Below are 17,294 nucleotides of genomic sequence, written 5' to 3' on the forward strand. Positions count from 1 at the left end.
TTTACTGTTTATTATTTAATTTGTTGGGTCTAATAGAATTGATTTACAACGTTTAAGTGTCGTCGGCGTTTTTCCTCATACGTCTATCAGTATTACAACCAGAGCCCGTCTACGGAGAGCCTGGCCACTCCGTATTAAGTCCCTTTGTACCGAATTTTGGTTGCAGTTCCACCAAATTTCCACTGGGGGCGATCGCCATGAGTGCAGAATGAATGTGAGTCAATGGAGCTAGACGGCTAAATTTGTCTCTTTCACCTGATTGTCGTTGACAAATCTCAGATTTGATTGTAGTTTGTATAACTTCAACATGAGTTATAGGTCAAAAGTTGAATGAACGAGTACTTATGTCCTTTTGATTTCTTACAGTTTGGGTCGTTGTTGCCCATAACACGCTAGCATTGCGCTAATGAGTGACATCATTGACACATTTGAAAGGCTTTTTAGAACAATTAAGTGACTATAATACTCCACCAAGTGTATTTTCTTTGCCTCCCTTTTCGAATACAATATTCAAATTACTTGAAAAAAAATTATATCCCGAGAAAAGTGGATTTTGAGGGGTACAGCTCCATAGACCTCCATGCATTCTGCACTCGTGGACGAGCGCCCTCATGTGGAACCACAGAATGAACTGCAACCAGTTCAGAAACCGGAAGTTTTCCGAGAGTGGCAGTTCTCCCCTTATTAGACATTCTCTGATTACAACCCCTATAGTGTCCCAGTAACTTCCGTTTTACTTCCGCTACAAGGGACCTATCTTTCAAAAAAATATGAACGGGAGTTAATGGAGAGATAACAATTATTTTTTGGCCCAGTTTGAATTGTGCCACGAATTTCACATGATGTGCGTGAATTTAAAAGATAATGTTTTACGTCAAGAAAGTACTGTTGTTCGATAGACTTCAAAAGTTATGTTGGTTTTGTGCGAATCCACTCTCGAACGATGTATGTCACCAACGTAATGAAACGATAAGATTAGCTGTTATGCTAGTTAACGGTTGCATCTTGCTGCCTGCTATGTCACTTAACAGTATCTAATGTACAGTCTATGGACGAATACAACTTACCTGATGTGTTTAATCCTCTGACTCATGGTATTTTCATCGGCAAGGAAAACCCAATTAAGACCTGTTGCTGGTATGCTTGTACAATCTAGTGTGGTTGTGAATGAGCTAATGTCACTAGCGCGACTGATGGGTTTGTAGTCGTTGGAATTACGATCTTTCACAATGTTGTAATTCAATAGTTACGAAACAAACTGCAAATGTCTTTACATGAAAAATTGTCTTTAAAATTGACAAACATCATATGGGTAATTCAAGGCACCAGTCAACCGGGACCAGAAAATAATTTCTTTTTCGCCATAGACTAGCGTTCAAAATGTTTTGAAATATAGGTCCCATGGAGGCAAACGGAAGGGGCGTCACTCTCCTAGCGTTCATGGGCTTCGGAAAAACCTTTCTCCGAGTGAAAACATCATCATTCCGCATCATTCACGTCACTTAATGTGTGAATCAGAGGCAAGGGGGCAGGCGAATTCCCGGAAGTAGAAGCATCGATGTAGAGGTGGTTATCAACTCTCTGCTAACCCCATAGAACGCCCATTCATTTAGGATTTTTTTGAACTCCCATAACTTCATATAACATATATCATGTGCCGATATTTTAGCTTCTGTGTTATCTATATAAACAATAAAAGGCAAAACAAGACTCGACTACCTCGTACGTAACGTTAGGTTCCCGTAAGAAGAATGTTTAGCATGTCCGGTTGAAGGGAAGCTAACGCACTGAAGGGAGATAACCGTATTGTTTGGATAAGAAGCGTAGTCCAGCCAGCACTGAAAATCGTGAACAAAGCTATGTAGCCTACAATAGCATTGTAGCCTATGTTAAGGTAAAGCATAGAGGCAAGTAAACCTAATGAAAAACAGTAGTTTTACCGTTAGGTAGTCTAACGAGAATCATTTCAGAGGTTTTCGATGGATTGACCGTAGGTCAGAAAAGTGGAAAGAAGATTAGCCTCAAGGCTATAACTTTTTTGTTTTGTTTTACCATGACTGTTTTTGAAGATGATCATGTGTGGTAGTTTCAACATTAACACGACTTGATATCACTTGTGAGGATGATATTAATAATAATACATAAATAAATGTTTAACTTTGATGACTTTGAAGGCGAAGGAAGTGTGAGAAGAATTTCTGTGTATCTATAATATGAGTTACAAGATTCAGTTCGATGGCTAACGTCACAAAGTTAAGTGCGAGTCTGCGCAGTACTGGGGGACCAACTGAAAAATGACTCAGTACCCTCCCATTGAGAACGATGGAGTCTGTTCATCCATTTCTTTTACTGTCTATGGTCAGAGGTCGGAAACTGGGGCTAGATTTTGCTAACAGAGTTGCCCAGTTAGGGGCTCGTCATCACTTTTGTCGTCATGTTGTAGTTCGATTGTAGTCCATGTGGCCTTTCATGTCCAACAGTTTTAATGTGAACTTGGGAATTTGCCCTTTTTATCACTTAGAAGCTGCATATCTTTCTTTCACGAGCATCTTACACTATATTTTAAGCAAATACAGTTGTTTGTTTAGGATTAGTGAGTGTATGTTTTAACCTTTGTTGTGGCATCCGTGTTTGTCACACATTCCGATGGCAAAGAACATGAACACTTGCTGTCGGAAAAACAAAGTAGCCATGGGGGCGGTCCTTGTCATTTCGAGGTGCTCTGAATGCACCATCTATGTGAAATGCCTGGTTGCTGAGAATTTTGAGGCAGTTAGAATCTTGGAGCTGACAGAAAACGTCTCGTCAGACATTTGTAAGTTAGGCGATTATGGCGTCAGTGCTGCCTTACCAATTTGAACCAGAATCCGACCCCGAAAGCAATAATGGAGCTGATGGAGCCAATGATGAGCGCGATGTTAGATTGGACCAGGACGTTTCACTGTGGTAAGTTTTTGTTTATTCTATTATCCACACCTGATTTACGAAATGTATCTCTATAGCCTAGCGTCTAATTTAGCCCGAGGCTAGTAGGTTACTCGTACTATTCAAGCCTCGATAACAAGATTTATTTGCCTGCCTGACATGTTATATAAGTGATGAACTGCTTTTGTCTGCCAAAATAGTTATAACTTATAACATCTTTGTTACTTAGGTGCACTTGTGGGAATTGTGCCACAATGCCCAATGAAGTGGAGAACGTCTGCTGCAGAGAAATCACAAAGGTAAAACGGATGTAACTTTAGGCTAGGCTACTACACGGTTTGTTGAGAATGATCTCATGTCTGATCATCCTAGCATAACATCCCCTTTAGATGAGTAGCTTACTAGCTATGCTTACTAGTGAACTAGGCTACGCATGTTTATGACATCTCTACCATACACAACATACATCAACAATACACTTGTAATGGTAAACGAGTAATCTCACCAGTTCATTGTAGTCTCAGCCAGGTGCATACTGTATTATAATCATTGTTATGTAAAGAAAACTAATCAATGATACATTTTTTATAATTAATATGTAATGGTAAACGAGTAATCTCACCAATTCACTATACAGTCGTCTCAGCCAGCTGTATACTGTATTATAAACATTGTTACGTAAAAAAAATAAATCAGTGATAACATTTTTTTGTAAATAAAAGTCTGACTGGAAAACATGTTGCTTCCTGAATCAATATTGTCCATGCAGTCATGTAGCACTCTGAACAATGATGCCGGTCACTTGTTACACAGTAGTTCTTGGGTCTTATTTTCTTTATTAGGTAGTAAGACAAATGAGCCAAGTGCCAGTACCCATAATGTGCATGACAGAACATCCAGGCCTAGAACCTATGTGTCTAAACCCATACAGTCTACAAAGTATCTACAACATTTACAAATATGATTACGGACCTGTTAGGCACAGAACAAGAGGAAGAGCTCTTACTAAACAAAACAAAAGCATTATTCTTTGATCTAGAGATTTTTCCCTGTAATAAGCATGAAGTTCTTACTGGAAACAAAACAAAACGGATTTCATTATTCTTATGTGAATTTGTGAATTTTCTCTGTGTAATCACTATACAGTCTGTGTAGTCTGTACTTAAATTATACAGTGTCAAAAAGCAATTCTAGGGGGGTTTGGAGGTATGTTCCCCCAGAGAATTCTTTTAAAAAATGACCCCTCAAATGATTTCTTCTAGTTAGTTTTGAGGGAATATGGATACATTTATAAAATAAGCCATCAATAGATTTAGGTTATATGGATTGAAACAAGATTCTAATAATAATAATAATAATAATAATAAGCTTTATTTGTATAGCACCTTTCATACACAGAATGCAGCTCAAAGTGCTTTACATTTGAAGCATGTAACACAATAATAGTCAGTCAGTCATTATCAATCACTTTTCTTTGCTGTTTATGATCTACTCAGCAACATATCAAAATATAGAAAATGGCGTCATAAGACTGGCAGCCTTAACCCTCTTACCCCCCACAAGCACGCCATATGGCAACTGTGGCAAGGAAAAACTCCCATATTCCAGGAAGAAACCTTGAGCAGAACCTGACTTAATAGGGGGAGCCCAATGCAGGATTGTTGCAATGATAACAATGACTGTGACTGTCAAAACATTTCCATCTGATTCAATAAAGACTCAGTCAAGTAAGTACCTTCTTAGTCAAAACATTCTTTTTGGATTTATTATAATACAACAATTTAAAATGTACATAACAAGAATGTAATTATTAATCTACCACCTCACTAATAAACATGCAAACACACACACTGGTGGACAGTAACTAAGTACTGGGTATGGGTATCTAATTCAATTATTTAATTCTTTGGAAGGTTTTTACTTCAACCCCCACTACAATTAAAGGCCAAATATCTTTAGCAGGGATTAGAAACGGTTCAAAGAATGAAAATGAAAACCGGAAACGAACACAGTTTTTGGAAGGACGTAACTTAGGGTTTCTCAATGGGGGCGTTCGTACAACCTAGGGGGGCGCTGGGAACGCCAGAGGATCAAAGTAAGGTCAGGGGGGCGTTTGCTCAAAAAAGGTTGAGAACCACTGATGTAACTGAAAACAGGAGCAAAACCAATTGTTCCGGAGTGAAAACGTAATTTTCCATTTTAGATAACCGGTTAATAACAGTATTTATCATTCCGATTAACCTTTGTTTGAATATTATTCAAAACTCCATAGGCTTGGAAAGTCACCTGCCCACACAGTGTTCCCCAGACCCCAAGATAAATTTAGTCAGATGTTATGAATCGGTATCTCCCCTGCATAATTGGCTAGAACTACTAGTTGATAAAAAAAGAATATTAATATCCAACACTATCTAACTGCCTTTTCCAAGTATGTAGTCTAAATTACTGAAACAATTTGTGAAATAAGATACCAGAGACACTAGGCAAATATTTATAGGCCTGTCATGCAGTTGGTAGCACCATACATAGGTTAGGCTATTGCAAGGCTTAAAGCAAGGACATTTTCTGTGCCTTTAAGTTAGGCTATTATTTTTAAGACCTAATATTATATAGGTATTATAATATTATGAGATCAAATAATGTTCTTGCTCAGAACGAACCCAAATGGAAATCAGTCCCTGATCTTTAGTGCCAAATGTTATGTTTTGCCATTCACAATTTAGGCTACTCACTCACTCACAAAGTGGTGAATAATGAAGTACATGTATACTGTATTAAAGTACCTTTATAAATATCCTATTAAGAAACAACCTCAAACAAGAGTGAACAAGCAACATGTTAATTTCTTGAGGACACAAACTCCTGTGCTGGCCTCAGCTTGTTGGTTCATCTACCAGCAAATGATTGAAATCTATCACCCAATGAAACTGGAAGATTTAACTGGAATCTAAGCAATTACATCTCATGCACAACGCTTCATATGTGATGTGCTTTGACATCATCAAACGTCTAGTCTAGTAGCCTACTCTGAGTAGGGTTTGTTTGAAAATAGTAGGCTACTTTTACTTATTGTGATTGAGTAGAATTCCAGTCATGTAACTGTACTTTTACTTGTGTAGATTGATTTACACCATATATGAAAAGAAAGGAAAAAGAAAAACGCAACCGCCACCAGCTTGACACCGATTAGATATTCTAGTTTGATTTGACATGTCGACCAAATTTGGATAGTCATAGATGCTGGGAAAGTGGATGCATGACAATTTTGAGAACCCATGTTGAATTATCACGTGTATTAATGGGTTGACATTGACAGCAGTATTTAGGCTACAATCAAATGATATAAACTAGCGACACACACAAATAGACTTTAAATGTTAAACGTTAAGCTACGCATGAGCATGCCCTTATTATCTGACCTGACCATCATCAAAAAATTCGATGAGACAAAGTCTTGCGGATGTAAATGACGTATAGTGAGGTTGTTGCCGGGTTAACTGATTTATGGACTGACTATGGGTCTGATTATGGACTTTTTCGACTTGGTGGTCAAACTTACCACTTCGTTGTAGGCCTACAGACAGTTGACACATAGTTGCATGCACTGTGCAATCTGCTGCCAATGGTGAAATTTCGCAGGGGTCAATGCGCTGATGGTGATGGGTGAAACCATTGTGAGGGGGCGGGGGATTCTAAATCGGCGATTTCTGTTTGAGAGGAGTTTGGTGCGGGTTTCACACCTTCTCACAGTCCAACATGTATGAACATAAAATATACTTAAAAAAATATTATCTGATTTATAAATGGGGTGGCAACAGGGGTGGCAAGACTGTGTCCCAGGGGTGGCAGTTGCCACCCTTTGCCACCCCGTAGATCCGCGCATGGTAATTTGTATGCATGTAAACATTGATGACAATAGTGCATAGGGTCATTCCATGTCAGTTCAACCAGGGCCCACGAACTTAGGTCTCAAAAAATTCTGAAAAAATTACCAGGTGTACCTATGTTACCCAGGAGACACACTGTAAAATTACTCTTATGTAAGATCAATATGTTTTATATAGAGTCACCACACTGCCACCTGTGGTTGAATAGAGTAACCTGTGGTAGCTCTATACAAAACATATTGATGTCAATGGTGCATTTTGCCCATGTTCAGGGTGGAAAGTGAAAAAGAAAGATTTGCATAAGACAAGTCAAATTGGTGTTTTTGAAAAGAAAAGATCATGGAGAATAAAGAAAAAAATATGAAAAAAATCTTTGTATATTCCCACAAGGTGTTTGGGTGCTCTGAAAATGAGAACCAAAATGATTTTTTAGACTTGTAAAGTCTGCTGTTCAGACCCTGAAGGAATTTATTTTCTGTTCATTGTTTTTTGTGAGAGTGTTTCTACTTATCTCAGTAAGGAAAATAAATCAAGAGCCTATGTTGAGTACAAAAAAACTCCAATAAAATTTGTATCAACTTTGAGGGACAGCTATGACCATGCAGGATTATCCAGACCAAACGTGACGATTTTGCTACATACTATTCCTATTTATGTACCAGCATGCAAAATTTGAGCCTCCTACATGGTTTAGTTCTTGTGCTGTGGGCTTGTGAACTTTGACAAAAAAAAGAGGCCGAACAAAATCGACACCCCCCTCCCCCTGTAAAACTGGCTGTATCTTGGAAAGTATTGATCTTACATAAGAGTAATTTTACAGTGTGTCTCCTGGGTAACATAGGTACACCTGGTAATTTTTTCAGAATTTTTTGAGACCTAAGTGCGTGGGCCCTGGTTGAATTGACGTGGAATGACCCCATAGCTTCCATAGAGTATGAACCTTTGAGGTAATATTTGAAGAGTTTGGTTTCAAAACACTATATCTCCATTTTTAAAAACATTAAAAAGTCATGTTATTTAATTGTGTATTTCAGGTAATATCAATCAACTTGCTGTTTTGTTGTTTTGATTGATTGAGTAAAGATAAATCAATTAACAATGGCTAATTACAGTTCTACTGAAATTACTTGCGAAACAAATAATAATTTATCAAAGTTCTTTTGGTCAATATAGCATTTTGGAACCAAACTCTTCATTTGAAAACAGTTGAACAGAGAGCTCTGTTCCTTGTCCCTTCAGGCGTTTGAGGCATCTTGCCTATCGCAGCTTTGTAAGCTAGTGCTGGGGTTAATTAGGACCTAGTCGTCGGGTCATCATCCCGTCATGTGTGGTGCAGTGGATACACCAGCAGTTCCTGTCTGGTGATTACGTACAGTAGGCTTCAGACCACCTATTGATTGAAGCGGGAGACGTGCCGGGCAACCAGCTCAGCCTTTGGAGTCTACGAAACTATCCTTCACGCGGCTCCAATCGGAGCCCATTTTACAGCGAAACATACGTTCGACTTCGAACCCATTCAGATGGTACACCGTTATTATATTTTTCATCTCGTCGCAGAATTAGTCAATTTGCGCCTTGTGAGACGGTATGCCTTCGACGGCCTTCTTTACGTCCTCCTGGGTCCATGTCCTATAGACATGCATTATTCGACGGTTGACAGCAGTTTCTGGATCGGCTGGCCTAAATGTTGGATTAGGCAATTCCACCATCGGGAATGTATCAATTTGGGGCGGCGGTGGAGGCCAGTTTGGCGTTTTGCCATCATCAAAATCATCAACGTCATCATCATACAGATGCGTATGTGCAGTGGCTGGTGGTTTTCTTTTACTTAACACTTCTCCCACCCCTCTGCCCATCTTAGGGGACCAATCCCACATCGCGCCGTGCCCGTGTTCTGGGGACCTCTCTATCTAGAGACCATCCTCGTGGCAGCGTGGGATACAGGGGCTGTGAAGCCGCAGCGGGCGACGGTGCTGACACGGAGGCACTAACCACAGCTGCTTGTTGTTGTTGTCCGTTGTAAGGAGGTGATGAGGTGTAAAGCATATTGTCTTCCTCTTTTACATACGCTACGGTACATTTTTGTCGTTCTTTTATTTTATTTTTACGCTTTTTTGCCTCCTCCAACCACAATTTAGCTGCATCCATCTCTTTTTTGATGCTGTGTTTTTATACCATTTTTCTTTTTCGAGTGGTGCATCATTATGTCGCGTAACAATTTCAAACAGCCAGGAACTGTTAATTTGCCTTCAAATTCGAACTTATCTTTCCATCGTGTTAACCAATTTTCAGTTCCTGGGTGGATTTTGGCCATAAATTTGGCATCACCTTTCAAAACATTTTCTTTGTCTTGGGTATTACCCATTTTTGCAAAAAGGGGGTTATACTGTATCGTCCTCAAATGGGCAAACAACAAATCTAGAGAGCAAGCTTCTAGACGCTAGGTCCAGCCCTCTTCTCGGTGTCAATTCACAGATTTGATGTTCGTTTTAACTTACAGATAATCCCCTCATTCACTCACATTCAAAACACATTTAAAATTGTCCCTTTCTTGGAGACACTTTTAGGACTCGAACCCCCTGTTTATTTTTTATTTTTTGCCCACCACCACCCCCCCTCTTCGGAGGACAACTTTATTTTTATTTAAGTAACATATTTTTCAAAGTGCAAATACAATTGTCCTACCTCACCACGTGAATTGAAACATAAAAACACATGAAACGCAATAAGGTAACGTAGACAAGTGAGACATGAGACAGATAGACAGACAGACAGACATACAGACAGACAGACATACAGACAGACAGACAGACATACAGACAGATAGACACGCAGAGGGACAGGACGATGACAGAGCTGACAGGATGGGACTCAGTTTTTTTGTAATTGAATGGAAAGGTCTGTGAGTGGTCATGGTAAAGGGGTTTGGTAACATGCTATGTTTGGGTGTTGCTAGTGTGTGTCTATATGTAAAGTGGTGAATGTAGGGGGGAAAGGAGGAAATAAGGTTAAATAAAATAAATTAAGTTTAATCAATCAATTGATTAATTAATCAAACAATCATCAAATCAATCAAACAAATAGACAGATAGATAAAGACAGAGAAGGGGGCAAGGAAAAGGGGGGAGAGTTTGGGGTTATGGTTTTGTTGAATTTAAAAATGATAGATCGTCTGTGCTACCTAAAGTGCATTGTGAACAAATATCTGTATTAGTTAAGCCCATTTTAAACATTTTACTTTGAGTGATGTGAGATCTATGAATGACTTTATACTGAATAAGCTGTAAATTTGTGTTAGTGGTCATGGAAAATGTGTTATTGCAGATTTGTTCCCAATAATCAGGGTTGGGAGAGAACGCCAAGTCATTTTCCCACTTAGTTATTGGGAGTGTTATTGTTGTTTTTAGATTTGTGCTCAGTATATATAGCTGGGAGGTTAATTTTTTGAAGTTACTAATTTTCATAATTTTTTCTACAAGTTCAGATGGTTGTAATGTGTTGTTGGTGAGGCTTGTTTTATCTTTAATTTTAAGTTTAAGATGTTGATAATGAAGGAATTGTTCTCTCCCAACCCCATATTTCTGTGTCAGTGTATCGAATGACATGAATTGGTGGTTGTCAAACATGTGGTGAAAATGTGAGATTCCTTTTTGTGCCCATGTGGAGAAGTGGAAAGGTTTATTCTGTAATGTGAACACTGGATTGTGCCAGAGTGGGGTGTACCTGTTTAGTGCTAGTGATGATTTTGTGATTTGGTTTGTTTTCCACCAGGCTGTCAGAGTTGAATTGATGGTAATGCATTGGCAGAAGTTGGATTTTTTGATTGATTCTGAGTAGAAGGGGAGGTCTGCTATTCTGATATCTGTACATTGGTTTTGTTCTAGTTCCAGCCATGGGTAATTGTGATTTTGTATGTTGATCCATTTAACTAGGTATTGTAACTGATTTGCCAGGAAGTAGTGATGGAAGTTTGGTGCCTCAAGGCCGCCATGTGATTTTTTATTTTGCAGTGTTGAGAGTGATATTCTGGGTTTTTTTCCTTTCCAATAGAATTGCGTTGTTATTGAATTGAGAGTTTTAAACCAATTGTCTGTGGGAGTAGTGGGGATCATGGAGAAGAGGTAGTTAATCTGAGGGAGAATTTTCATTTTGACGGCGGCTATTCTTCAGATGAGTGTGAGTGGGTGTTTTGAAATCCTCTTTAATTTTCCTGAGGAGAGGAGTGTAGTTGAGGCTAAAAAGCTCTGACAGCCTGGGGGAAATATGAATCCCTAGGTATTTGATGTTGCCAGTTTGAAAGTGGGGGGAAGTATCCTGAGCTCCAGAATCCCATGCATTATCGGAAAGGGGCAGTACGATTGATTTGTTCCAGTTGATGGTGTAATGTGAAACACTAGAGAATCTATTGATGATATTGAAAGGTCATCTGCATATATTCTGTTGTACGTTTGCTGCCTGAATACCTTTTGATTATGTGGTTTTGTCGTATTGCGGCTGCAAGGGGTTCAATGAAGATGGCAAAGAGGGAAGGCGAGAGTGGGCATCCCTGTCTGGTGCAGTGTGAAACTCTGTGAAGTGATTCCGTTAGTGGTGATTGTTGCCCTTGGTGATGTGTATAATGTTTTAATCCAGTGGATGAACGACTCTCCGAAGCCAAACCTGTGGAGAGTGTTGAATAAAAAAGACCAATTTACCTTATCAAAAGCTTTTTCTGCATCAAGTGAAATGATAATGGTTTTCTGTTGTGATTCTTGTGATATATTGATTAGGTTGAACAGTCTGCGGAGGTTGTCTGTGGCGTGTCTATTTTTAATGAAGCCTGTCTGATCTGGATGAATGAGTATGGGAGTGACTGTTTCTATTCTGGTGGCTAGTGCTTTGGTGATAATTTTCAAGTCAGTGTTCAGTAGTGACAGAGGTCGGTAGCTAGAGGGCTGAGATGGATCTTTGTTTGGTTTTAACAATAAGGTCATAGCTGCTGTATTCATGTGTGTGGGCTGGGAGTTCGGCTGGGAGTCCATCTGGCCCGGGTGATTTGTTGCTAGGAATTTTATTGAGTGCTTCGGTGAGTTCGTTGAGGCTAAGAGGTGCGTCTAGAGTGTTGGTTTGTTCTTTAGTTAATTTGGGTAAAGTCACATTGTCTAGAAAGGTGTCTATTTCCAGTTGTGTTGGTTGGTGGGTGGGGGAATAGAGGTTGATGTAAAAGTTCCGAAAAATGTTGTTTATATCCTGTGGGTCTCGATTAATGTTTCCTGCAGAGTCCAAAATGGATGGGATGATTGATTTCTCTTTTTTGTGTTGGAGTAGATTTGCCAAATATGTACTGTTTACTTTATTGCTGTATTGAAAACCATTATATTTCAGTTGTTGCATTTGGTATTGCGTTTTTTTCTGTATGATCTCGTCAAGTTGTGTTCTGAGTTTTTTTAATTCTTTTTGTTTTGGTTCATTGGGGTGGTGGGATATTTCATTTGTTAAATGTTTGATATTTTGTTCCAATGTGTTTTCCAATTGCTGTTGCTGTTTTTTCTTATATGAGGAGTATGAAATGATTTTGCCTCTGATTACGGCTTTCCCAGTTTCCCATAGCAGTGAAGGAGAGGAGTCCGGAGAGTCGTTCATCTCCAGAAAGAATGCCCACTCTCGCCTTATAAGGGTTGTAAAGTCGGGGTCTTCTAACAGTGATGTGTTGAATCCATAGACTGTAAAAAATATGGACAAAGTGTCTGTGACGTCACCCATAGATTTTCTGAAGAACGGTTATGAAGCCGTTTATGGGGGGTATGGGCGGCGCCATCTTGGAAAACCTTGGGAAATCCTAACCCCGCCCACCTCCTGAGCAAGCCGTTGAACTCGCCTCTTCGTCAGTCGAGCAGCCTCAGCTAAGCTATCTGTAACGTTAGGCCTACAAGATGGACTGGCACAGACGTTGCTGTAACATAATTTGCTGGTAAGTTTGATCTGCTAACGTGAAGTTCATGTATGTTTCTTAATGCCATGTTCAGACACTTTTTAATTTTGTATGCTGAAAGGTGAACGGTTGAAAAGTTGAGAATGAAGAGTTGAGTTTGCAGATTCTAGCTTCTAGGTAAAATAAACTAACGTTAGCTATCCTTCCCTTGCTGAAGTTACGGTAAAATAACGTAGAGTAATTTAGCAGTTTAGCGTTACAGGTTCAGCAAATCATACTGACAAAAATGTATCTTTGCCTTTATTGTTTTGTGATTAACGTTAGCATCTCATATCCTCAGTGGCAGCCATCATTGTAACGTTAATTAATTTACAATAACATCAGCCAGCTCGCTGTATTCTGTCAACGTGTGGTGTGAATTGATAACAAAATCGTAGTAGGGTATTAGTTAACTTGTACATCATGAATTCATTTTGATTAACTCTTAATATCACGTTTTGAAATCGCTATATTGCTCTAAAGTTGTCAGTGGTAGCTTGGTCTAAGATGACATTGAAATTTCTCATCGGTGGCCATTTCACGATCCAGCGTTCATGTTCGGTTAGCTTGCCTTATTTCCCCTTCTTGTCAGGCTACTATCAAAACGTTAAATCCAGTTAGTGTCCGGTGTTTGGCATAACAATGCCAATATTAGTGTAGTTTGTCACTGAAGACCCATTTCAAATCGCACAATAGTACTACAGCATTGTACAATAACTGTACTTTTGTTGATTACAACAAGTAGTGTTGGTTTGCATTATCTTGTAAGATATATAGGTACTAATGAAAAGTTTACCTTTCTTTTTTGGCAGTTCGCCATGGGGAGGAGGCGGCAAGGAGGTCCATGGGTTCTAACCTGGGACTAGAGGTCCACGTGAAGTGGTTTGGCTGGGGTGTGGTGATATTGAACCCATTGAGACTATACAGTACATTTCACTTTATGTCTATTGATGGACTGTTACACCTACCCTTTACTTATGCCAAACCCATTTCTGTTCTTTAAATATCAGAAAGCAAACTTACTGTTGATGGCACTGAACTTGCACTTGGAAATGTTTATGGAACTTTTCTGAACTGTGAATTACATTAAAACTCATGCCAAACCAATTTGTCAATGGACTAAGCATTCCCACAGAGCGTATTTACAAAAGGTTTTTTGACGAGAACATGCTTTGTTGCCCCAGTATGTTTGTGAACTAACGTTAACTTTAGAGCTGTCTGTTCATTGACTCACACCTGGCTAGTATGACCAACGTTAAGCTAACTCATAACGGGAGCACAATGGTTTTCCCTAACGTTAACTTTATTCAAGTTAACTAAATGTATGTGTGTGCTTCTGCCATTCGGTCATCATTTTCGACATTAACTTATTTGAGGCGATATGACGCTAACGTAGCCTAAAGTTAGTGCCCACTCGATGCTAAATAATGCTAACATCTAGTGCTACGCGAAATAGTAGTGGAATGAATGTCACTTACCTGAAAAACTGGAACGTAAGTCTTCTGAAAGTGTCGGTTAGTAGGCTTCAATTAATAGCTTAGCAAACCATTTTATGTCAGCTTTTTGAATAAAGATGTTCAGAAAGGATGTGGTAACTTTGTGTATAATCATGGCTGAGACGTCAAAGTTTCAGGGTTTCCACTCAGCTGGCAACGTCTGCTGCTGTATGCCTCGACGTCAGCCGTCAATCAAGCCGACCACGCCCTTAATTATTCATATATTTTATATCTAAATGTGATCTAAACTAATGAGTTAGAAAAAAATTCACCCCCCTCACAGTTGTCAGGCACTGGGAAACTACCGAAAAGTACAATAAAAGTCCATGGGACCAGGCTTTAAAAACATGTATTTACGCTGTGAAAACGGACATTTTAACATGGGAGTCTATGGACATTTGCTCGCTTTTGGGACCAGTCCCTAGCGGATTTTCGATGTATTGCAGTTTTTCGAACTTCCGGGTAGGCTTCATTGTTCAGATTAGAATGTTGCCGCTTGGTTGAATCGCCATGTGGTTGAAGTTTTGGTATATGTCTGAGTATTTATAGAGAGGGAAACAGGGGCATGATCGCTAATTACTATTGAGTGGATTGTGTTATCTGATATCTTGGGTATTAGTGAGTTGCTGACTATAAATAGATCAATTCTAGAGGAGCATTGGTGAACTGTTGAAAAATATGAATATTCTCTTAGAGAGGGGTTGCTCAACCTCCAACTGTCGCTAAGGCCATAGTCCTCCACATATTGTTTTATTGTGTTAGTGGAATGCCAAGTTCTTGAGTTGCCAGAGGTGCTTGAGCGGTCAATTGTGGGATTAATGACAGTGTTGAAGTCTCCTGCTATGATGAGGTTGTTGGAATTGGATAGCGTGGAGAAAAGGTTGTGAAAAAAAGATGGGTCGTCATTGTTTGGGCCATAAATGTTTGCCAGTGTAAATGTTGTATGGTTGAAAACTGCGTTTATTATGATGAATCTTCCTTCTGGGTCTGTGATAGATTGGTTTAGTGAGAACTGAATGTTTTTGTTAATTAGAATTGAGACACCTCTTTGTTTGCTGTTGTATGTTGAAGAGTATATTTTATCAAATTGACTGAATTTAAGATTCTGTATTTCTGTGGCTGTTAGATGTGTTTCTTGTAGGAAGCAAATGTCAGCCCTTAATTTTGTCAGATGATTGATTACTTTAAGTCTCAAACCCCCTGTAGTACTCTCCCGATAAACTCAGGTGGGACTCGAACCCCTTGGTACTTTGTTTATCCTTACTTTTAAACAGCTGTATACAGAAAAGAGCAACTTAATGCGATCTTTCCCTTTCAAACATAGTCCCAGACTATTTTTTACTCGCGCTGTTATGGTTCTGCTCTGTTGTTATTCGGATCCCGTCAATCCAGTCCAGGGTCTGGTCGCCGTCGGTTGGCCAGCACGGAATTCACCGTACGGGGCTTTTTCCACGGTCCTAGACCGCAGGCTGTGCACAGTCTTCAACTTCCGACGATCAGTCCCAGGAACTTGGGTATTTTGGGATCCGGCTCGAAAGGACCAGGTAATGTCAGGGAATTTAACCCCAACATATAGATACAAGAACCACAACACGTAGTATGGCTTTGCCCTTTGTCCGAGGAGAGCGTGCTAGTGTAAGGAATGATTCCTTTCACCATCAGTCTCTGACTTTGCAGCCCAAAAGCTGTGTCTTTTATTGTACAGATGCACACAGAAAATAGGAAGCAAGACATAGCGTTGTGACATACTTCTTATCTCACACACACACACACACACACAAGCAGGTTCCTGTCTGTCTGGGTGCACACTTAACTTGAACTCTGTTCTTAGAACTCAGTACAACAACATTTAACTTGAACTCTCTGTTCTTAGAACTCAGCACAACAATATTTCTGCTTACACAATACAATGATAATAATAATTTCCTTACAAATACCCTCCAGGTCCACTTCCTATTTAATGGCCTTTGTCAAAAACCTGGGGGCCTAGGGTACTACAAAGGAAAATAAATGGAAAAATGATTAAGCAAATAAAGGTTGATACACAAATGGCCCTGTTCACTTGATCAATGGCCTTAATTTGGATCTTAAGAAACTTTGGAAGGCCGATACACCAAGGTTATGTATAACATTACATACATCAAGGCTGATACCATAACCATAACATACAGAGGTTGTGTAGAGCTGCCACACAATCTAGTCAGGATAGTAGCGCATGTCCCTAAGAAACTGGCTTCCTCACTCATATTTTGTTCATCTAAGGACTTTGACACAACCTTAAGAGCTTTGCGTGTACGAAAGGATGAGCTGTATGACAAGGAAGGACAGATGAGGGAGTATCTACAGAGATTTGACAATTTTTTGAAGGTAATCCCCTTTCCAGTTCAGCCGCACTGCAAAAAATGAAAAGTGTTATTAGTCTTATACTGTATTACGATCAAAAAATCTATTTGGTATTGTTTTTAGTATGAAGATAGCCTGACGAGCCAGACCCACATTAAAATGTAGGCTCTGGGCACTCACCGTTCGCAGTGCTCAGTCCGAGGGGCGGGATAATCGGTTGTCTTTCAAATTCCCTCTGCACGCAATAAGACAGTGCTATGAGTCCCATGCGTTTTCCCATCAGCGGAGCTAGTTGGCTAGTTCAAACTTTTGCCAACTTAAAAAAAGCTTAACTCGTGTCACACTGTTCACCAACAGCAACATCCATCTTCTTTGTTTTCAAGTAGCAAGGAATCCAAGCCAAACCGTTGCAACTCTGCCATCAATCATTATGTCGAGCCCGACTAACGACTCTATACACGATTTGATTGGCCTGATAGAAGTTTAATTTTTCGAGCTCACAAGCCAACGGAGAGTTGCTAGACTAGCCCTGGCAGCAAATGTAATTGCCGCTAGGGTGCGTCTAGATTTCTAGGCTAGTATGAAGAGGCTTACCTAGCACTCTCTCAAAATATCATTTTGACTTAATTTACTTCGTTTTTTGGACAAATATGCTTAACGCACTGGCATACAAATTTGCTTGTTTTCACTATG

At 39.6% G+C, this 17,294-nt stretch overlaps 1 protein-coding gene and 1 long non-coding RNA gene across 6 annotated transcripts in view; both read left to right on the forward strand.

The window, feature by feature from the left end:
* The window catches only part of LOC125293825 (coiled-coil domain-containing protein 42-like), a 72,129-nt gene that overhangs the window by 14,916 nt on the left and 39,919 nt on the right, over positions 1 to 17,294 (forward strand). For all 5 annotated transcript variants that reach the window (XM_048241967.1, XM_048241966.1, XM_048241964.1 and 2 more), the window contains exon 3: positions 16,521 to 16,625. In XM_048241967.1, coding sequence (XP_048097924.1) covers positions 16,521 to 16,625 — 105 coding nt within the window. The remainder of the gene's footprint in view (positions 1 to 16,520; positions 16,626 to 17,294) is intronic.
* Positions 12,547 to 13,869, forward strand: LOC125293826. Its single transcript, XR_007193437.1, has 2 exons — positions 12,547 to 12,762; positions 13,575 to 13,869. It is a non-coding gene; the product is annotated as an uncharacterized LOC125293826 (long non-coding RNA).

Source organism: Alosa alosa, chromosome 4 (genome assembly GCF_017589495.1).
Source record: "Alosa alosa isolate M-15738 ecotype Scorff River chromosome 4, AALO_Geno_1.1, whole genome shotgun sequence".
Taxonomy (NCBI): domain Eukaryota; kingdom Metazoa; phylum Chordata; class Actinopteri; order Clupeiformes; family Clupeidae; genus Alosa; species Alosa alosa.